This window comes from Pelecanus crispus, chromosome 12, assembly GCF_030463565.1.
Source record: "Pelecanus crispus isolate bPelCri1 chromosome 12, bPelCri1.pri, whole genome shotgun sequence".
Taxonomy (NCBI): Eukaryota; Metazoa; Chordata; class Aves; order Pelecaniformes; family Pelecanidae; genus Pelecanus; species Pelecanus crispus.
In genome coordinates this window covers 9,975,625-9,999,404 of record NC_134654.1, presented here as the reverse complement: position 1 = coordinate 9,999,404, position 23,780 = coordinate 9,975,625, and the positions used below count along the sequence as shown (strand labels likewise).

Below are 23,780 nucleotides of genomic sequence, written 5' to 3'. Positions count from 1 at the left end.
CTCCTGTACGCTGCCCAATTTCTGCAGGTCTCGCACACAACATAAAGAACCAACCCCATGTCTTCATCCCCCTTTATAAAGCCCACTTACCCCCAGTCCCATCACAACACCGAGGGGTATTTTGCATGGCAGCGCTAGTGTGAATAAGTTCAAAAGGACAGGAGTGGTGGTACGTATCTAAGGATCAAAAGGAGACCAATGAACTGCTGCTTTGAAGAAGGATGCCAAAGTCATCCTTTCATCCAAAAATTAAAAAGAGTGAGGCACTGATGTTTTAGTACCTGGTGCTATGAGAACTCCACGTGTCTGTATACAGGCAAACAGTTAGTCCAAGCACTGGGAGTCCCACCAAGGGCATTAATAGCTCCTGTGGGACCACACAGCTGCCTTTGCAAATTACTCAGTTCTCCCAGCTGCTGCTATGCCCTTTGCTGGAGCAGAACCCAGCAGTGAGCAGACACCTGGGGTATGTTCAATATAAACAGCATATCTATAAACAGGAAGCATCTACAAACCCCTGCACGCACAGCCTTCCCAAGGCTGACACGCCGTGCGCTGAACTCAGTAAAACCTGCAATAAAGAACACTCTTATTCCGGCACCAGCCCATCAAGCCGAAGCCAGACCTCCAGCATGCTTTGCTGCGCTGGGAGAAGGAAAACTGCAGATGATGCTGGAAATTCACTGTCCCGCTCACTCTCTCCAGCATACCCAGGACCGGCCAAATGTGACTGGCATCTGAAGGGGAACAAAGACAACCTGTGCAAACAAGTTAGCAGTGACCCCGCTCTTGCTGACCCCAGTGTCAAACTCTCCTATCACAAACTTTCGGCTTTCAGCCTAGGCCCCACGGGAACGAAAAAAATGGACATATGGACTTCATTAAAACACTCTGAAGTCTAAAGGGGGAGGTTAAGTAAAGCGCTAAAAGAAACCACACAAGAGAATGAGGAAATAAGCTTGCAAAATAAGATCCAGCAAGTCATATACCATGGACCTTCAGTCAGCCTGAGGTCTTGGTAGCACTGAGGTCCCAAGTGTGCTTCTCCCCCTACAGCTGGTGTAGGGGTTGCATGCATGAGATTTGGTCCCACGCATCCTGCGCTCAACGAAAGCTACCTGGACTCTTCAGCCAAACTTTAAGCTGAAATTTCTGGGTGCTACCAATCAGAAAAGCCTAAAGCACACCCAGAAAGAAGTTTTTATTTGCTACCAGACAAGGCTGACAGAGTAAGTCCAAGTACCTGCAAAGACAAGTCAAACTTGAGTGCTTCTCTGGAATGGAATGTGAAACTTGTTCAGCCTCAGCCATCACTATTGCTCAGCCTGCACCATTTCTACAGCTCTTTCAGAAGTAATGGGCCTGACAGATCAGGTTCAGCTCCTAGAAAGCCTGAAGAACATAAAGTCTCGCACACCAAGATAATTCAAAGCTTTGCAAAAGGTCTAATGTCAGGGGAAAGAAAAGAGCACCAGTGCTTCAGCGATAGTATAAGGAACCTACAGTTTCTGCTAAACCAGCTGCATTAAGTGGGATTAATATTGACACTTTGGTTCTCATGAGATCCCAGAGTCAACACTCTTGACAAATCTCTATGGCACAATTGCACCAGTTTGTTTGTGGTTCCTGGAAGACAGCAGTACCTCTGCCTGGTCTGAACCTGATCTGAACTAGGACAGAGCAGCAGTTAAGGCATGATCATACAGACTCCTTTTAAGAGAAGGATCACCTCCAACCTGCACAGTAGGCTTGGTGGGCTGGAGTTGGAACAACTCTTAAGAAAGTTAGCTAAACAGGGCATGCACAGCACAACACATGGGACATGTTCAAGAGGCCCATCCTGTGATGGGCACAGAAAGGGCAATAACATAAATACTGTTCCCAGCTGAAAAGGTTAGCAGCGACCGAGTCCGCAGTGCTCCCGGCAAAGCTCAGCCAGCTCCCTGGGAGAAAGGGAGGCATCGTAGTCCCTGAGCTGCCTTCTCTTGGTGTTTGGGCCCTGCTCTGAAAGCTTCCTCAACCTCATATGTTTTTCATTAACTTTTTTTTTTTTTTTGGCAAATGCCTGACTTTCAAGCTTGTGTTACTCTCAATCTTGTAAAAGGCAGTACCTCAAAAGGAGCTCCATTAGGTGTATGGCATTACATTCAAGAACTAGTTTCACCTTAAAAACTGAAAAACAAAAGACTATAAGGATGCTTAGAGCTTTTGATCTTTACAAAAGACTTTAAAAGGGGGAGGAGGGGAACAGGGCTCCAAAGACAACCATAGGCAAAAAAATAAGGCCACCATTTTCATTTCAATGCTTAATAGCACAAGAAGTAAAGCAGTTAGATTAGAAACCAACAAGTTACATTTTAAAAAGAGTCTTTCGGTTTAATGACCAGAGATGGCTACAGGGGTTTATCACCAGCAACGTCTGTGATATGTATCTCTCTCCTTTCATGGGTATGAGAAAAACTTAAATTAGAAACACAACTCGCATTCTGGTTTCATGCTCAGCAGAGTGCCGTAACACACAGATCTCGTGCTGCTGACATGTTTGCGACAGACATATGCAACGTGCCAAGCAGAATAGCCAAATTCAACTCTACTGTACAGGGAACTATAAGCACAGAAATTTGGGGGGGGTCTGCAAAAGATCTAAGCTGTTTTTCTAGTCCTAGTGGAGCCTGAGTTTCAGCACACGAGCAGTCTTTATTAGGGCCGTTAGTTAACGATCAAGATACAGGTTACATTAGCTCTCACAAACACCTCTGCAACATGGCTGGGATAAGCAAACCCTTCAGCAGTGAAGCTCAAGCAAAGAAAGGCAGGAAGGCTGCCCAAGGCTGAACAAACAACACAGCAGGATTTAAACCCACATCTAGACTCAGCATATTTCACTGCAAAAGCAAACACCTTCAAAAACTGACTTGGACTGGAGGGGCGGGCGGGGAGGAACCAGTTCATTGGACTCTTGGTGTAACATTGTGCTCCCCATAAAGCCAAAATTTTAGTGGGACTTTATAGACTCCATTCATTTTAGGTGCCTGTCTGACAGGCAGGGCTGCCAAACTACAGTAGTTATACCATCTCAGGGAAACAGTCTAATTACAGACTCCCAAGCAGAGCAGTGCAGTCGGAAGCATTATTATTCTTTAGCATCAGGTGAATGATTCAAAAAGATAAGATTTAAGTGAGGAACTGCCAGAAGGTTCACCTTTTATCTTTACGGCCATGCTATACAAACTTGGTATTTTACGTGACCTTCATTACCCACATATAAAATAACAACTAAGCCACCAATTTTCCTACAGTGCAGCTAACAGGCTTTTTGCGCACTACGTTTTCAGAGAAGCCAAGAGTTGCTATGATCAAGCTAAAACCATTCTTACTGGCTTCAGGTCTGATGGCCCCATTAACTAGATGGCCAGACAACATCCAGAGTAGTCTGAGTAAAGTAAGCTCCTGCCTCCCAGGCAGGTATCTAGTCACCAGCCCTTCAGAAGGCAAAAGGTAGTGATGAGCAACTTGTCTTTGATCCCATGTATCTCAGGATAGCCCAAAACAAACATCAACTGACAGCACTGCTCCCCAAGACCTGACATCTGGAGTTACCCACTCTCCAAGCAGCTCTTACAGCTTAGGGGAAAGCCACCCAAGCACCCAGAATTCCTGAGCTTTCTCCAGCCTACAGGCACCTAAAGAGCTGGTCTATGCCTGCATCATCCGGATTTGCTGTTTCTGGAGAAGAAAAAACTTCTTGTTCTAGTCAGACTCCCCAGTTAAACACCAAAAAGTTCCAAGAAACTTGCTAACAGCAAAGCAAGGGTACAGATCTCAGGTACAAAGTTGAGAACAGTTACAGAAGAGAAACAAACCCAACAAAATGTAGACTGAATACTTCCCACTCCAACCCTGCCATTATCTGGTGATGCTGATCAAGAAGCCACAGCAACTCTTTGAATGTCACTTATTAGGCATCTAACTCAGCAGCTCACCTGGAAGTCAGCGATGGAAAAAGCTCTTTCCTCCTTGGTCCAGGAGGATCTCCCTCTGCTGCTCTGTCCCACACAAACCTCGCTTGCTAGACAGGACTGCGACAGCAGCTCCTCCCTCCCTCCCTCTCACTGGGACCAGGCTCCAGGACACAACATGCAGTAAGCAGGATCTCTTCCACTTGGGCTTTCCAACTTCACAACCCTATTGTGTTCATTAGCCGGCTCATTCTTTTCGGTTTAAATGGTCTTCCTGTAGGTCACGGCTTTCAGGGCTGAACAACAACTTATAAATCAAAGTCATACACAGCATCCACTAAATGCACGTTATCCAACTCTAAATCTCTGTTTTCCCTTTAGCTTTTGTAAAGCCCATGTATGATGCATTAATAATAACCATGGCAGACCTGGTGCTTAAAGCCCTTTTTGCAAACTTGTCCCATCAGTTTTAGGGGCCCACAGTGTCAGGGTACCCCACACTGACAGGGCACCAATACTTTAGGAGCCAAATTCCTATCAGCCAAGAGCTGGAGAGGTTAAAGGTTTTAACTGAAGCTCCAGCCTGTTCACATGGCTCTCGTTACAGTGTCAATGAAAGTCATGTGTCCGAAATCCCTGGAAGTGCAAGAACATCTGCAAACAGGGACAGACTCTTCCAGCTCTTGGAAACATCTGCTGTAGAAAGGGGTGAAGAGACAGCTTTGTACAGTACAGGAGCAAGAACTCCCCCTTCAAGCAAGCTCTGAAAATTGAAGCAGGAGGAACAGAGCACTTGCTCTGCAGCATCAGCAGGAATAACCTTCTTTGCAGGACCCCCGATAAGATGCTTAGCCTCATGCTACGCTGAAGTGCCATCCACATCCAGCAAACCCATGCATCCCTTCACTCCCTCCACATCTTTTGACTTCCCACAGCACTTCAGTTGCTCATTTCTTATCACCAGGCAATTGAAACAAAGGGGAAAGGAAACTTGTTTCTAAGGGCGAGGAGGGAGAGGAAGAAAAAAAAAAAAAAGTTTAGCATGAGAAGTGGTGCACAGTGAGTATTGCCCATGTATTTCCTACTCCCTGCAGAACCCTTTTGTAAACTTACTGGTCCCGAGACACATGCCAGGCACCCCAACTGCCAAAGGAATCAGAAATGCAACAGCCTGTTGTGTTGCCATGGGAATCAGGAGACAGGCAGTTAATTGATAAAATGGAGGCACATTAGATTTAAAAGAAAGGGGCAGGGGGGGAGATATACCAGAGTAGCATCTCATGCCAGGAAGGGAGGGAGAAATGAGAAAACACATGATATCTACAAAAGAGCTCTACAGTGTCCCAGGAGAGGTCTTTTTCCTTCTCCATTTTAATTTTTATAGGTTTTTATCCTCAAATCCCACCACATCACAAGACAGCCTGACACGCAGCACAGAATTGCCTGTCCACTCCCTGGCTGCATTCCCTCTCCGTGACAATCAATAAGCTTTTTACCCACTAGCCAGCAAGAAAAGCTGTACCAGCCTGGCAGAAGTGTCACTGTCACAAGACCTGAAGACACTACACCCTCATCTCGCTGGCCCATGCTACAGATGACACTAACCTGTGACAGGGCATCATGCCTTGCAGCTCGTGAGTATCTCTCGACATGCAGCCCTGCGACCAAACTAACTAGTCAAAAAAACTCTGGTACCAGCTCTGCTCCCTCCCAGCCTGGGCAAGGGCTTCAGGACAGTCCTGTGACCAGGGGACCATAATACCTGTTTGAAACCAAGACAGATTTTGTCAGCTGGAGAACCCCACTGCTGGCCACAGGGGTGCCAGCTAAAAGGAATAATGTATGTTTTTACTGCCACAAGGATTAGGTAAGAGCCTAAAGAGGCATTAGAGCAGCCTGGCTTGCTGCTTGGTTCAATGCTCAGGTGATGACGTGGGGACGTGGTCTCAGCTGGGACGTCAGACCCTGCCCCTGTTCAAGCTGCAGCCTGTACTCAGGGCACCAAACATTTGCGGTGGATGATACTTTCCCATTCAACAGACCACCACCCTCCACTGCGAGCGGGAAGAGTAGAACAACAGTGTGTTGTCTTTACAACCAAATACCTATCAGCTCCTAGCTGTCTGGTTTTCACCCACTGCTTTTGCACTGCAATTACTGTAAGCCTCTCTGGGTCTGCAATACCATTTCATCTCCAGCATAACACTACATTAATTCACTAACCAACGGAGAGCAGAGCTGATTAGAGCTTCCCCTACAGAGAAGGGAAGGAAGAAGGACAGTCCAGAGCATCTGTTGTCAAAGACTCAAGCCTCAGTCCCTATCGACTACAGTAGCTGGTCTGCCGGGCAAGAGACAAGGAGGTACAACGTGCTGCACCTCCCGGAACTGCCACCCGCGCAGGCAGGGAGACAGGGCTTCACCTGGCAGTGTCAGCAGCAGCCACGCAGGCTGACGGGGTGTCCCGCGGGAGAAGGGCTGCCTGCCTGCTGCCTTCACAGTGCTTGGTGATGGTGAGGCCTCACCACATGTAATTTCTAGGTTCCCACAAAGGGACTGGAGCTTCTCAAAGCAGCTTAGATTATAAAAACATGACGCTGTTGGCAATCAAGTGAAAGCCAGCCCACTCTGTCATACCCAAATTCAAGTTATTGAGCACAGCAACGAAGCAGCTGTTTTCTGCAAGATTTATCACAGCCCTTTCAAGCTGCAGGATAAGACAGAAACAGAGGGAAGAGGTGACTGCGAGAGAAAGCAATGCTTTGCAAGCAATAGCCGAATGCCTGGCAGCACATTGTGGGAGGAAGCAGCCCAAGAGATTTATAGCTGACGTGGAAACAACGACTGAAAGCTCTGCAAGTTCAAAGCTGAAAAGTTGCGACTGTAATCTGGCACAGACACAAGCTCTGCATCTGACACCCTGGAAATCTATTGCCCCTGCTGTTCCCTGGAATACCCCCCATGGCATGGATATTAAGATCCGATACAACTTCGGCATCGCTGGCTCTAGCTCCTTTGAAGAGAGGAGACATACCTAGAAAGAAACCTGCGATAGGAGGAAGGAAAAGAGGACAATAAGAAAATGAACAAGAATTATAAATGAGTACGCAAAATCGAATGAGAACCACTGCAAAGTTGCTTTGGACGGAATGCAAGGAGATGCCCATTGAGGCAGATATTTGTCTTCACAAGGGCAGCTGGGAAAGGCACTGAACCTCAGACATACTGAACAAAGGCTTTCTTATAAAGGTCTCATTCAAGATGCTAACTGGTACGAAATCTGCTCTGCCACAGGCGAGACATGCATTCTTGGTGCCCGCTGGAGATGGGAGGGATGGAGGACCCTGGGGTTTACCAGCTATGCTAGATCAGATCCAGTATAATTCTTAAAAGAAACAAACAGCAAAGATATATGTTTGTTGTGTGTGAGGACTTTAAGTTTTTCAAATAAACAATGCTATTCAACAAAATATGCAAAGCAGATAGGTTTTGGCAGCACAGGGCACTGGGGAGGTAAGTGACTAGTAGAAAATGCACAAGGTTTCTTTCACTGAGGGATAATTAACTTGCAGCATCTGGATGGATCTATTCATCTCAAGATTACAGTCTTAATTTTTACATAGTTATTATTTTTGAAACCGTAAGTATATTCTTTCAACATTCATGTTTCAATACGCTATTCAACATTTTCCAGTCTGAAAACAGGGCCCATCTATCACACCTCTGGAGCAGCACCCCGTTTTCCCACAAAATAATGAAAACAAAAATCCCACAATTTTAAGGGTGTTTCAGGTTTGACAAAAAGAACAGAGCACCCATGCCTTCCTCCCCAGCTTATGCTACCCCCTGCCTCTAGAAATAAGTCACAGACACATTTGGAAAACTAGGACTATGCTAAAGTAACCCCTGGTGTATTACGGAATAATACAAGCTTCATTCTTCTGTAAATAAATAATAAAATCACTTCAACTAGAGAACATTCCACTTGGAAGCATTATTCACTTTATTCACCATAGCTTATTCTAACTAGAGGATATAGTTTTCCATTTAAACAAGCCCTTAGCTGTAAAGATTCAGTAAGTCCTGTCCCCCCATACCCAAACTTGATTACCTTGCCCAGACCATTGCAACTACTAAAAGACTTAAGGACAGGAAAGAGCGTTAGAACGCAGCCCGGGGTAGGGCAGTACGGTGGTAACCCATGAGACAGCCCTGAGCGCGAGAATGCCAACCGGGGGAGATACACTTACAGGGACGGCTCCTACCCCCCACGGTGAGCTTCCTTCCAGCAGCCCAAGCGACGCACCACGTAATAGCCTCCCCTCGAATCACCAGCACGCACTCACACGCGTCCCTGGCTCTCTGGTCGCATAGCTGTAGTCACACCATATGTTCAGCTTCTTTAGAAGTCTAGCACAAAAAGCTAACTTCTTAGAGTCTTTTCTTTTCAAAGCAGCACGGAAAAGCTTGGGAACGAGCTCGGTCTAAACCCGCCATGCCTGCAAATCCCGGCACATGCATACACGCACAGTTGTCCGCCGTTTCTTAGGCTGTGGGAATTTGTAAGGCACAAGCGTGGTTTCAGGGCTGCTATTACGGAAGTGAAGACAGCTGCTCTCAGTGAGCTGATCCGATGACAAAAAGAAAGAAAAGGAGGCAGACATAGGTCTTTAATGAGACATTTATAAACGATTTCCCAGGCAGAGCACTGGCACTAGCACAGAGAGAGGAGCAGTCTCAGGACACCTACTGAACTGGAGAAATTTATCTTGAGTACCAAACATTGTAAAGAGCAGCCAAGCAAAGCATAGTGCTTTCTCTCCACCAGAAAAGCAATCAAGCAGCAAAGCTGTGAAATTTCACAGCCTTTTTAAGTGTAGGATTTTTGCTCAGGCATCGTTCCCACATAAAACCCACTCAGATGGACTCTGGTGCCATTCCTAACCAGCTAGAGCACTAACTGAAAGAGATGAGCAGCCAAACAGCACATTGCTCAAGCAGGTGCACGTAGAAAGGCCATTGACTTCACGCACAAATGATGGAATTAGCTCGCTACCAATAAAATGTATAAGATAAGGTACCAAAAAATAGCCTGGCTTGGACCATCAAGAGAGTAGTTATTACTTTATGGTCAGACCAGAGCCAGACCAGGGGATCAGCAGCTCCAAGAACAACAGCCTGTACAGGGAATGTGATGCAGGAGAAGCTCCTGTGTGTGCATAACTCAGTGCATTTATTCACGGGACATAACCTGAGCAGCCATGCACAACCAGAGTGGCCGCACCTCTAACAGTCCAGGGGAAAGGAAGGTTAAATGACCAGGAGAGAGCCCAGTTCAACTCTGACTTTGGCATGGACTGCCTTTGGGCATAGTACGTACTTCAGCTACATAACAAGCACTATAACCGTCTCTTACAGCCTTACAGCACTCAGATGAGCTGGTTACCCCATTCAAGTCAGATTAGCTCTACTGTAGCACAGCATTTTGCCTGGCATGACAGCTGATGCGCCATGCCACTCATACCTGTGCTCCTGCTGCACTATCAGCTCAGGACCAGCAGCGCTTTGGAGGCTCACATGCCCCCAGCTCAAGCTTAAAGCATCCTTCAATTCAAGCCAGAGGTGCATTTGTTGAGCTGGAAGTTGCAAGCTCAGACAGCGAGTGCTCTGCTGGCACCTGGGAGGCGTTTCCCATGTGAAGGGCTAGACATGCAGCAATAGACCACATCAGTAAGATCTTCTCTACTTTCTCTCTTGACTGATAACAACTTCTCACTTCTACCTGCTGAACCTCAAACATTTCCTAGGTACAACCACAAGCTTTTGTCTGAGCTTCCGATACTACTTTGCTCTGCCTCCCTCTGCCAGGAGCTGGGCAGGGATTGCTCTTTGCAAGAGCTCACAGCCTGAAGCCATGTAAGGTACTTTCTCATGACCTGTCTGCAGCTAGTCTTGAGGGAAAAGTACAAAAAAATGTAACACCTGACATGTAATAACAAAGAAGGATACATGGTTAGCTCCTTATCAGCATGCTGAGGGCCTTGTTTTCAGCATAACCAGCTATCCTAGAAGACAGCAGAGTTAAGCCACTGTTAATTGAACCACTGGGATGGTACCAGCAGAAATGCAGGCACCACGCTTTCTATCTTCTATGCAGGTTTTTTCCCCTTCTCAATAGAAACATGACAGCGATACAATTATACCATCCCTCTGAACCATCCATCCAACTTGCCTGAAAGAGGGACACTTTAGGGGCCACCTGCAGCACCCCCAGGATCCCAGGGGAACCATAGGAGAGGTAAAGACCAGCATCTATGATCTCTTAAGTGCCAAACAAACTTGTACACAACCCTAGGGCTGCACTGTGCTGAAACACAGCTTTGATTCATTACTTCATCGGCCATTTATTTTTGCAGCCATACATCCATGTGCAGATTGCACAGACTATACATCTCCTGCGAGGGTCACACAATAGACTGATTGTACACAGATCCATGCTATGCAGAATGCAGAGTTTGTTGGGCTGTTTTTGTTTTGCCTAATCTAGTAAAAAAAGATACTTGAGAGCAGATTAACACTGAGTCATCTACTTTATTCCAAATATCTGGCTTAAACAGCTAAGTATCCAATTCAAAAGGCAATGAGCTGTACATGAACAGGCACTATTTGCAGAAAATCCAAATCACTATTTGTAGCAGATGTCTTTTTTTTTTTTTTTTTTTGAGAAAACACATGACAATGATCCAGATCTGACCCTAAAAACTCTGAGCTATGATATGAACATACAAACCCACAGCAGGTATCTCAAACCCAACAGCTATATGTATTATTTCTGGTGATCGCTGATACGTTACACCCTTCCGGGGTGACGATGTGTAAAGTGAGAAGCGGGGTGGGTGGGGAATCCATAAAGTGAAGTGGGAGAACATGGACAAAGCTGTGGGAGCTGACTAGCTGAGCTGTACAAAATCTCAGTACCTGGTCCCATCAGGCACCCTAACTACCCTTGAGCACACAGCATGCTCCCAATCCCAGTACATCTTACTGGTTAGAAACATTCACATGTGAACTGACCCTCTCTCTTATGCCACTTCTTCAGAACTTCATCAGATGATCAGTTTTATGCTTTTATCCTCTGAACACACCTGGCCACAGCAGCAGTCAGTGAGGATGAAGTCTTCCAAGCCCTTTTTTGGGGTCAAGATTTTCTCAACATCTTACCATCCTTATCTGAAATTTTGTGTTCAAGATCTGCATCAAGCCCTTCTAATTTCTGGCAGATTTTTTTGAGCAAATACCTCCAAATATAATATTCTGCAATAAGGAATTCTGTGAAATAAGTTATACAGCAATACATAAGGCTCCTGACATCTTCAGGGATGTGAATCCTAAACAGCCATACAGTTTTAAGTGTGAAATAAGACAAGCACGCCCCAAGTGCAGGACTGAGACACTTGCCCTACATGATCAATGACTGCGTACCCTCAGCCAAGTTACAAATGCGCTAATGTTTACAGACACAGCACTTCAATGAAAAGGACTACAGGAAGCAGGGTCAGAGAGGGAAGCTGCTGCTCCTGGTGCCAGGACCGTGAGGGAAAAAGGCCAGAAAAACTTGCTGGCCAGGATAACAGTTCCACTTTCACCTCCGACTCACAGGATGACATGAGGCAAGACCTAGATCTCCAAGTGGTCTCGCGTGTAAAACACAGGTAATACGGACCTACCTCACAGCCCCAGGATTCACAGGTGGTGGTGAAGCATTCAGAGCATCTAAACAGAGATGTTTCATATGTGCATAGCAGGCTTATAATTACAGAAAGCGAGAATGACTTACAGCTCGTGCTTGGTACGAATGCATAAAGCAGCTTGGGAATACTCCTGTAGCAGCGAGTAACTCCTGTGTAATGCTGCCCTGCAAATTCTCTAGAGCACTGGCAGCATGCTAGACCACACAAAGCAATTTCTGAATTCTTTGTGTAGGTTATGGCAAAGTTCATCACTGCCTTCCTCTGCAAACATTTAAAATCCCCATGCACAAGTATTTCCTTTCTCACAAAGAATTCTGTAAACCAGACCATCCAAGTAAAGCGCTCTGCTGCATCCTCCGGGCCATCCATGACCCGGACATATCACAAGAGGACACACATTTACTGTGCTGGAAAACAGCATTGCCGAAACAGTCACATTTTGTAGTAGAGAGACCATCAACTGTGTTCTGAATAGAGTTGCTCAGTCACAGACAGCCCAATTTTGACAGTTCTTATTATTTTACAGTGAGTATTGTAATACATGGGAGTTTTCCTACAGACCTCACTACTGCATAAAAAATAATTGTATTAAAAAAATAAGTTAAGGGGATATTACTTTCTAGCATTTTTATAAAAAGTAAGTAAATATCCTACTGGACCCAAAATAAAAAGAGTAAAATCTCTGTATTCTAAATATTTTAAGGCTTTTGTGGAGACCAATTCACCCATTTAACTGCTTGGAAGGAAGATGCTCACATGCAGGGTCAGTGTGTGAGATGGTTAAACCAGACCAATAGCCAATACCGTGTTACCACAGTCTGATGCCACGGTAATCCTATGGATTCTCATCCCAAATCCATCTATGTCAAAGGGAATCTTTCCTTTGATTTCAATGAATATTGGCTCAGGCCTCTAATGATTAATCTGCTCTTGCAGGATTAGTTCAGTTGTTCGAGGCAGAAAACACAGGAGCAGATTCTGCCCTGAAGCTGCACTCTTACTCCAATGGGTGTAACTGCAAGCATACTGATGTTACTACAGACTTACACCAGCATGGCCGAATAGGATTTGGTTCATTATATTCAAACCACCATAAGCTGAACATCTGTGGGAAGCAGATTTTCCTTCCCTGCTGTTCTGCAAGGAGCTACAGACAGAGAGAGCAGGAGCGTGTCTGACCTCCATATGCCTTCAGCGTGTGCTCGCATCTCATTCTACAATGAGTGCACTGAATATTAAGGATTAACTATATCAAATCCTTCTAAGAGCATCTAATGATTAGGACAATTAAAATCAGACTCTTAGTTGTCTCTAGACGTCACCTGTAAAGCTGATTAAATCAAGATTGATTCAATGCCCTTTTCTATTGCTGGGAATGCATCAAACCACTTCTCCTTGGGAGAGGAATGCTGCCAAAGGTCCTTTCCCTCTTCAAGACAAGAGCCAACAGGGGTGGAGGAACCACCACCTCCAAAATCCCCAGTACAAAATGTATTTCAGACTGCAGGATGGCAGACAGAGTGGCTCAAGAAAGGGACGTGTGAGCTGAATACAAGCCCTATGCAAATAGTCCAACGGTTGGTCCACAACCATGCCAGAAAACAGTTGGCTTCTCAATACGCAGTGGGGATTAGAAGCAAGTTTGCGGGGTCTCACAAGAGCATCAGTGTCCACGAGCGAGTGGATTTGTACAGAGTGATGTGACCTACACGCAGGGCACTTCAGTCACCCCACAGCAATGATGAACGGACATGCTCAAGCTCTAAGGATCACTCAGCAAAGCTGCTGCGGTGGTTGTCACAGTTCCTACACCTCAGCCACGCTGACCATCAGCCACTGCAGCTCCCCTCCCAGCCTCACTGCTCCACGTGAGCTGTATGTGAATCCTAAATCAGCAAACCAGCAACTCTCGTTGCACTTTTTCCTGTACAGCCCTTGAAAACACTCTTGTTTTCTTTCAGATAGCTGATAACTTCTTGAACAGATGCCTGCCTGTGTGCATGTGGATACTGTAGCTCTTACTACTAATTGATAGATAATTGCTAATACTGCAGTAGTCAGAGGCTTTTGATCTTAGAACATGCTCGTTGGCACCTCATCCTCCCAATTCCCCTAGGAACTGAAGATGCTGTGTACACAAACCTGTTAAGATAAAGCAAGACCTAACCAAACTTCACAGACACGGATGACGGATGATGCGATTTCCAGCAGCAATCCCTAATCTCACTCGAGGAATATCCATTCACGCTTGCAGCATGAATTTAACTAAGGACAGCGCTCAGATCGGAGCTGACAATACTGATGGCTCTGTGAGGCCTGAAGCAAAACAGCAAAACCAAATGTTTGCTAGAAATAATAGCAGCCTCTGGCCCCACGATGTGGGGTCTTTTCTCTCAATTTGCCAGTGCACAACACCCCAAGTTAATATTAATCAAGAGCCACAAAGCCTTTGAATAGACAAGAATTAGCTCCCTATGTCTGCCAGTCAATCAGCTGCTCTGGACACTACAACCCCATTTCTTTTGTTTCAGACAAAACAGTAGTTTAGTGTCTTTCATATTTATTTGGGAATGAGAATTAATAGATGGATACAAACCAGACAGCCTCGGCACTCTTTCTTGCAGTTTTATAAAAAAGCCTGTGTTAAGACACTGCCAAACCATGAATGATTACACGACAATAACCTGCCCGAGCTCTCTCTTATTACCGAGACATTAATTCCTCATCAATGACACCTTCCCTCTCTCTGTTTTACTGCAGAATAATCCTAGAGGCAACAGAAATTACTTCTTATTGCTATGCATCCAGCCAATTTACTCCAACAAAATCCTGAGAAACTTGAGGGGCAAACAACTGATTTCCAAGTTAATTTACCAAGATGTTGCTGTTATCCCTGTTGCAGATAAGTAAAAATAAATGAAGATTTCCCAATGACAAAGGTAAGAGGAAGGCACTAATCCTACAGAGGAGCTAAGGTGATGGTGAGATTTAGACTCCTCCAGCAGAATTCATGCAGGTTATAGCTCATTAATGATGGGGCCTAGATGTATGCAAAGAGACCTATCCATATAGAATTGCTGAGCCTCTGAAACTAGAAGCAGCCCTCAGAAGATAACTGCATTTCTAGAAAACAAATCAGAAAAAGTTAATTCTTCCGCTGCCCCCACCCCCCCACCCCCCAGGAGACTCAAAACCAGATTCAACCCTGATAAAAAGGTTATGCCACACAATTTTCAAAGGAAACCTCCTTTAATTGTGAAGAGAAACCTGGGATGTAACCCACGGAGTCCAGTCTGCCCAACCCTCTGTTGGCCTCTTCTCCTTATTCTCCAACACTAGCAGTGATCGATCACGTTCAGGTTGGAGTGACAGCTCTGATCATGCATCCCACCTAACGCTAACGCAAGCTCAGCAACTGCACCCAGCGAACCCGTGCCGGCTGCTGCCTGGACAACGTGAGGCTCTTCGCCTCAGCACAGCAGTAACTGTCCCCCAGGATGTAACCAGCCTCAGCCGGTTAGCAACCAGAAACCAAGCACAACTAACTACCCCAATAACTAGCACAGCTCAGCCTTACAAAACCCTCATTACAACACACTTAGTCTAATTACCCTATGGAGCCAGTCATCTAGTGCTCTCTAATGGCCCTGTCAGTGCTCCAGTCCATGTCGCTTTTATTTCTAGTGAACAAAAGCATCACACAGTGTTTGCAAAGGCAGACATTATGCCAGCAAATATTAATAGCTCTGTGCATTTATTCTTCACCAAAAATAATATAGGTACACTTATACAAAAATAAGGCGGCATTCCCATGCTCCTGGCAATGCTGTATAGTTTAGCTATCAAAGTATAGTTTTTGGGCACCCACTGAAAAACAGTTTTGGTACTCATAGCCATGCCTAAATATGATATTCATGTCACAGATACTTGCATCTGCCCATTCAGAAAGACAGGATCCATCTGTAAAATTCAAGATCTAGGCTGGATTCAGACTGGATGCGTTTAAGTCTCACAGGAAATGTAACAGGTTTGGGCTTTTTTGCCTCCGGTGCTGAAGTCCCAGTGTTGCCCAGCTCCATCTGCAAATACTAATTTTCCTTTTTTTTTTTTTCCCCCCTTTTGCAGAATTTTTTAATTGAGGAAGAGATTTAAGAACCATAAAAAGCACTGAAATGAATGCCAGAGCCAGCTGACAGCAAAATGCGGTATGAAAGGCAACACTTTCTCCTCTAACCAAGTTACTCCAATGCTGCTCTGAGCAGACAAAAAACACTCTGAAATGTGAACGCTTCCCTTCCCAGCGGCTTTCACCTGTTCCACCAGCTGTGAGGGCTGTGTGGACCCATTCATCACAGCTTCCATTCTCTCTCCATCTTGCAACTCCAGGCAAAAGCAGCCTTTTCCAGGAGGAGGATGGGAAAGAAACCAAGACATACGAGCTTTGTAAGTAACAAGAAATCCAAGCATTATATTGAGCCCTTTACCAGTGACCCACACCTTTTGCACAGAAACCTCTCTTGCACATGGGGTTGAGAGCAGTAACTTTCTTTACTTGAAGCATGGGAAGTAAGCCGACGCATTTGTGGGAAATCCTCTCCTGAGACAGCTAGAGATGAATTTTCAGTCTGGTTTTAAGGAAAATACTTACCACAAAGCAGCAGAACTTATTTTTTCCATTGTTCCAGCTTTATGGGAGAGAAAGGAGGGAGATAGTCACTGTGGACAGCACTCATAGAGACTAATGTTTTCCAAGAATCCATGTCAGGCGCCAGTCCCCCACTGACTTTCAGTGGAAACGACCATTTTGGCTCTCCTTCACAAAAAAAAGCCCCCACCCGCAGCAAGCCAATGCACCTAACCCAGAATACCACCACAAAAAGCCCTTAGACTTCATGGGTATAAGTTCATGGGAAAGTGCCAGCTCAGGTAGGAGACACAATAACTCTCCACTCTAGGAAAGTTCAAAGAGGACACTCCACGAGCTGGTAGGAAACAGGGGCTCTGAATAAGTTTTCAGGAAAAGTACTCTGATACACTGAGCCAGCTTGTCACACATGCTACGACTACATCATATTTGGTCTCTGTAGAAACCTACAGCCATGAATTGTGAAATTATATATACATGCACGCAGAGCACCTTACATCTGCATCAATCCGCTGTTCTGTTACATAAGATGCGAGCTGTCAAAAGTACATGGAAATGTTTAACAGGGTACATCTCCGCTGCCTGGGAAAGGAAGAGAGATGAGAGAGGGATGAGAGACGCTTGACTTTCTACAAAAGATTATGAACAGAGTGCTGGGGGAAGAGAAAGAAGAAATCAAAGCATCTTTGTGTATTCCAGACTAAGAATAAAGGAAAGTACATCTACTTGCACTTTTGCAAACAAGATGGATCAGCTTATGGGAAGGTAGGAGGAAGAAAGTGTGAAGCTTTTCAAAATTTATTTACATCTAATGGCTCTCTGACAACTCTCAGGTACAACTGAAGAACAAGCACCTTCTTTTGACACCCAATCTGGAAGATATAACCTCAATGTGGGGTCTTTCTGAGCCAGCCCCAGGCTACCAGAGCCACGAGACAGCTCAGAGCCAACAGACTGTTACAGTTTAATTCTGCACTTTATTAGACGTATGGGTTTCTTTTGCAACCATATTTCAAGCTTGAGATTTCAGTCTTCCCCCAAGGTAGCAAATTCATAGAGATCGATGTTACAGCTCTGTATTTTGTAATCCAAACCACACTGCTTTCATTACATCAAGCTGCAGGGCTCAGGTGGTTCCCAAAATGCCTAAGAAAATGGGGAAGTCTCTTCTGGCATTTCTGGCAAGAGGCAGGTAAGTGTGGAGGCAACACATGAGTTCAGAAAAATCCAGTACACTCAGATCCCCCTGGAGTCAGGCAAACCCTGACAGTCTCCCAGGAAGCACTCTCAGTGCACCGACACATTTCGCAGCGCTCACGCAAACGTTCGAAGACAGCACAGAGCAGAGCTCATGGTTTCTGCAGGGCTTCTCAAATGCCTCACATACAGCCTCTTCCATGCAACTTTTTAAGACCTAATGTAAGGCTTGGTGTCTTTGGAGGATCCTTCCACCCCAGCAGACACCCAATATATCACATGAAGGCACTTTCCCGGACAGTGACAGAAGAGGGAAGAAAAGCAGAAAAAGCCCTTTGCAGTATTCACATTAAACACACAAAAGAAAATTGTTTTCAGCCTCTCTGTCTCTGCCATCGTCCCTCTGTACATTAGAAAGCCTCCAATGCCGTGACACTGAGGAAAGCACTCGGTGCTGACTGTGCACTACCAGATCTAACAGCCCTCATGCTGGCATATAGTTACCTCCTCTTGACAAAGTTGGGTTATCAGTACTGCCATGAATTAACAGCAGTGATGCACTTAGAGGCCAGAGGTTGAGTGATGCTGGTTAGCAAGACAGAAGAGTGTGGATGGGGCAAAGCTCCACCACCCTCCTGTGGCCCAGACCTGATTAATTCCAGGAAAGGTAATGAAATCCAGACCCCATGGCTGCCTACCACCAGATCCTTTGGCTGCAGGCGTCCTCAAAATCTACATCAGTGCCTGCTGTGGTTAGGATTTTAGTGATGTAGACACTTGGCTCTGAAATAGAATTAAACCACTTTGACAGAAAAAAAAAAAAGAGTATTTTTCTCTCAGAGTTTTTCCCCACCAAAGGCTGTATCATGACTGCTTGTGCTGTGGCTGGGCCCCACAGCCAGCACAGAGGCTGCTGCTCTCAGAGAGGGGCACATAGGCAAGTCAACAGGATTTTGGGATGCACACTTTGGTCACCACTTCAGATTATCATTGGAAAGGAGAGCAGCAGGAGACAGTGAGGGGCTGGCCAGGACTTTGGAGAGATTTGCAGGAGGAACAGCAGGTACAGGCCATGCATAGAGACAGCGGTAGCTCTTGTGCAAGACACAGAGCAAGAAGATGATGCTAGGGATGACGCCAAAGATGATGCTACAAGCCCTATCACAGCTATCCACCTAGCACATGCTGGGTAAACAGCCCTGTTGTGCTATGTTCTCACCTTCCAGGTAGGAATGGTTCGATGCTGTGATTGCTCCAGCAGCTCTGCGACTCCCAAAACCATCCCAAGAGGCAGAGGAGCAGCAGCACAGCTCACAGCACGGTGGTTGCACAGTACCAACCCACCATCCCAAGACTTCTCCCCTTCTCCATACACACATTTTACAGGAATAAAACTCATTTGAGAACTTCTCAGGCAAAGGTCAAACTCTGTTTGGTGCAGATTCTGCCCACGCTCGGCCAGCTTTGCTGCATATCTATCACAGTGACAGATGGCTATAGCTGAACAAGGCACAAAGAAGCTCCAGCAAACAAGCGCTGCATTCAGCTGAAAGGCTGCATCGGACCCCGGTGCTGACTATCCATGCTGACTAACTCTTTCATACTGCAACACACACGCCAACTGTGTTTGCCGAGATGCCTCTGTGCAAAGCCTCCGAGGGGAAGACAGGCCTCGGATCTTTTCCCTCTTTTTGGTTCTTTTGTTTGGGTTTTCTTTTCGGTTGTTTTTGGGGGGTTTTGGGTTTTTTTTGGGGGGGTGGTGGTGGTTTTTTTTTTTTAAAGTGATAAAAAATCAACTGAAAATAACTCCATGCCACACTGTAGCATGAGGCACCTTAAGAGATTCACAACTGGTAGCTAAATAGTCACTTCACTGGAGTCCTTCAAATTCATTTCTCAATCACAGCTAGGCACTAGGAGAAACAAGGGGGAAATACAGAAACAGGTCTGGGGAATAACCTCAAAATAAACAGCCAAACCTATAAACCTTATCCTAAGAATTTCCTTTCTCAATTTGCACTTCCCTTTAGCAAAGGGATATAAGGAGACTTCAGTATCTTTGATTTGGATACTAAATTAAGAAATTAGTCTTTCTAATATCAAAACTCACTCAAACACGGAAAAGTGCAATTCAAACGTTTATCTCTACATCTAGAGCCAAGTCCTCAGCCGAGGAAGAGCAGTGGCACTCCACTCCCTACACCAAAGGGTCTGGAACTCAGCCCACGATCTCATGCAGTGACTGGCCCCTCAAACAAGACCTTGCACATGCGCAAAAAACCCAGGTTAAAACTATGGCTTTTACAATACTGTTCAAGGAAACAATTTACAGAGTGGGAGAGATTATATCTACACTATCAGTCATTGAAAGAAGAGAAAGCTTAGCTGAAGAAGTCCATGAGCAAAGCAGAGCCCCCGATGTGTAATAACGGAGCAGAGCCAGGGTCGCTCAGCAGCAAGCAGGGTCTTTGCTTGGAAGTCCTGTGCAGAGGTTGTGCCTGAACCACCCTTTCAATGGAGGGTGTTCATGGGACAAGGACACATGCCCCAGCACAACAGAAACTTCACAGAGACGGGGAGATGGGGGTTTTTGTTTGTTTTGTTTAACACTTCTGCATTACTCTAACAAGAGATAGCATTGTCTGGTGACCCTCATTTTTGCAGTATCGTTATCACAGACTAATTTTGTCATAGCATGATAAAGCAAATTTTGTCCAATATTATCCCCTATACTAAAAATGTTGTCTGACAGGTACAAGGCTTTCCTGCTTCTGCCAAATGCTGTATGTTTTTGGGACTGAAACATATACCAAAGTAACCAGGCATGTGGGCAGTGGCCTGAATTATTATGAGACAAGATCTCAAGAAGCAACCAGTGACATTCTCAAATAGAAGTGTAATATACTGAATGTACAAGTGATGGACAGGATATACATCATCCTGATGCTTTTCCCCAGATCCAAGAGGAAAGCCTTTTTTTAACAAGGTGAAACAAAACACATTACGTACAAAACTTGCACCTTGAATATTTGCTAAATTCTATCTAATAAAAAAACAACCCAGCAGTCAAAGAAGCCAGAAAAATGAGTCCTAAGCAAAACACATCTCAAACACTTTTGAAGTGTTAATTATGCTGCATAATGGCAGTCTGTATAGCTTATGTATATGCTGGATATAGATCAACGGACAGTAAAGCATGTGTATGTATGTCTAGGTAAGTCGTTATTCAAATCCCAGTGCTTCAAATGATTCTGTTCAAAGGCACTAATTTGAGGTAATCAGCACAGGACAAATCACCTTAAGTGCCTGGTTCTTAATCTTGCATTATCACAGGCCAGAAGCAATGGCTATAGGACAGTGTTTAAGAAGGCCATGGGTGAGGTTCCCATCTGCCTAATTATTACCCGCTCTTCAAATATTAGTGTCTGTACAGGTACGCATATGCAAACAAGCAAGACAGGAGGCAGTACCTCTCTCTCAGTCCTAAACACCAGAGGATCCATCTGTCTCCCACCCACTCCACAACCTGCCTGGTTTGCGTGCTAGTTGGGAGAGGAAGGCCATTTACTCACCCCATTACACTTGTTTTGATCCATGCTCACGATCAATCTATGTACAAGGTGGGGAATTTCACATCCTACTGAACACTGGCACCACTAGGCCTTTGCCTTTAAGCCAGGTAATCACCTGGGTCAGCTCATGCCCCTGTCAAATCAAGACCTTACCTTCCTTTGAACCAGCGGTGACGGCAGCTGCAGTGGTCCCTGACGTCCGTCCCACTGGGCTGGAGTGCTTCCCAGCCCTGCCGGGGATTTTAAGTCCACTTGGCTTCAGCATGTTTGCTGTCTCCTGTATCTCAGGCTCGTATTGCCAGTGTCTCAAAGAGCTGTCCTGGTATCACCGTTCAGGCTTCTCAATGATGGACCTCTTCTTCCATTCTCACAGACCTGGGAGAGAAGAGCACAAAGAAATCAGATAGAGAATGGGTGGGAGAGCACCGAATAGGCTCCCAGAAAGCAGTGCTCAGCTCCCTCCTCACATCCCTAGGAGAATCAGGATCCTCGATTTCTTCTCCTCTAAAACAAGGGCGATCATTTCCTTCATCTCACATCTTAATGTTACATTCTTTTCCTCAATCTCACAGTCTCACTTTAAGCCTGGAGTCCTGGACCAAAGCTGAAACTTCCGAGAACCACCAAACAAGAGCTGAAGTTGTTTAGGATTTGAGTGACTGAAATTGTTGACTGGTTTTAAGTTCTAAAGTCTCAGTTCATGCATCAGCCAAGACCCAGTTCTGCTGTCAGAGCCCTTACCAAAGGCACACTAACGACCCTCAGCACTAGACCTGTGGTGCATGGCCCCCGTCTTCACAAGACTTCAGGGCAGCTTGTCCAAACTGAGAGGAGGAGGAAGGAAGAGGCCAGTTTCTGACATGGGGCTTTCAAGCTCCTTTCTTTAAGGACAAATCCAAAACCTCATTACAGAAGAAGGGCATCTGACCCCATGGATCTGCAGGAAGACTGAGAAAAAAAAAAAAAAAAAAAAGAAAGAAAACCCAAACCCACAAACTTTCTGAAACCTAAGCATGACTCTACCAACTACTCATTAGTGAAGTCACATAACCCTCCTCTACACCGTTCCCTTCCCGGTAGGCAAATGGAATAAAACCTCCAAATTCCTTGCAAGGATGTTGCATTAACAAGCACACAACTCCTGAAGCAGAAAGTTTTATGACAAGGAAAGAAAAAATAAAGGAAATGACTAAGTTGTTTAAACAAATGCAAAAACATTCCTAATGGATAAAGAAAAACAATCAAAAAAATTGAGACTATCAGCCAAAAGGAAGCTAAGGCTGGCTGACTGAGCAGGCTGGGATGCGGAGGGAAGAAGGTGGCAGCAGGGTGGGCAGGGGCAACGGCAACACAATGGCAAAGGAAATTGCAAGAAGAGCAAACCAAGGACCAGCCAGGAGCCGGGGGACACCCAGACCTGCTTCCTGGGCAAAGGAAGGAGGCAGCCTGCTGCAGGCAGCACTCTGGAGAATTAACGTAGCAAAGATTTACAGATGCTGCGAGAGGGGAATTGCAATAGCGGGGATGGGAAGTGATTAAAGCATGAGTAAGGATTTCAACACAGGCTGGGTCAGAGCGAGGGGAGGGCTGGCAGGGCTCCAGGGAAAGCTGCAAGCAGACACAGAAGAGGAAAAACCACAAGGAGAATTCCAAAACTGTATTCCTGAGGGCTCAAATATCTGAGACACCAAAGAGTGTTTCAGCAGTAAGAGTCAGTGATCCCACACCGGTTTAGAGAGACAAAGAAAGGAGGGATCAGCAGAGACAGCCTGGGGAAGGAGCCTGTGTGAAAAGCTAAGGGATCAAGCCCCATCTCTTCCCCACGTCCCCCACAAAGGGTGTTCAACGCCTGGGGTGGCTTCAGACACCTGCAGACAGCACCAACTGGGGTGTATTTAGCTTACACAGAAGTCAGGGCTGTTTAGGAGAAGCAGGATGCTCAGATCACATCCCCAGCAGCAGGAACAATGGACAAGAGCAAGCAGTTCTTGTTAAGGCAGAGAGAAAACAGCCTTCCTGCGACAGAGCCAGCGAGGACCAGATGCTATCACAAAGCTGGACAGGAGGCTGTAGTTTCCAGCACTATTTAGCATAAAACAGGGAGACAAGTAACAGAATCTGGAGGTGAGAAACAGCCTGGTTCTTCCTATCTGTCAAGCCATCAGACCTCTCCCTCCCACCCACTCCATCTCATATGACGCATTTTGCCCTGGGCTAGCTTTGATTTTACAGAGCAACTTGATTTCTAGCACTTCTGCTGGCAGGTGACATGCTCTACCAAGAGATCTCACCCCATCACCTTCAACCTGAAGTTTACTCTCTTCACAATGTGCCCTTACTCCTAGATTTACACACCTCATCACCCAGTCCTACCTTTTGGTTACAAGGTTTGATGCCGTACTTGCGATTAAGCAAGCTGGGGATGCTGGTTTTTCCAGATAAAACATGATGGCTGGTTGAATCCACAACCAGGACTGTGGATAGGGGAAGAATAAAAGGACACGGAGGAAGGATAAAACAGTAGTAGAGAAGAATTTAAGACAGAAAGTGCACCAGAAGAATAAAAATATTTTACAGTTTTTCAGGCCTGTCAGAGGGAGTCTCTGGGTCCCTAACTTTGCAGCCAGAACCACATAAACTTTAGGGAGACAGTGAA

At 45.6% G+C, this 23,780-nt stretch overlaps 1 protein-coding gene across 1 annotated transcript in view; it reads right to left on the bottom strand.

The window, feature by feature from the left end:
* Window positions 1-21,389, bottom strand: part of CLIP2 (CAP-Gly domain containing linker protein 2) — a 60,828-nt gene extending 39,439 nt beyond the window's left edge. The window contains exon 1 of the mRNA XM_075720127.1: window positions 21,278-21,389. Coding sequence (XP_075576242.1) covers window positions 21,278-21,389 — 112 coding nt within the window. The remainder of the gene's footprint in view (window positions 1-21,277) is intronic.
* Between the last annotated feature and the right edge of the window lie 2,391 nt (window positions 21,390-23,780).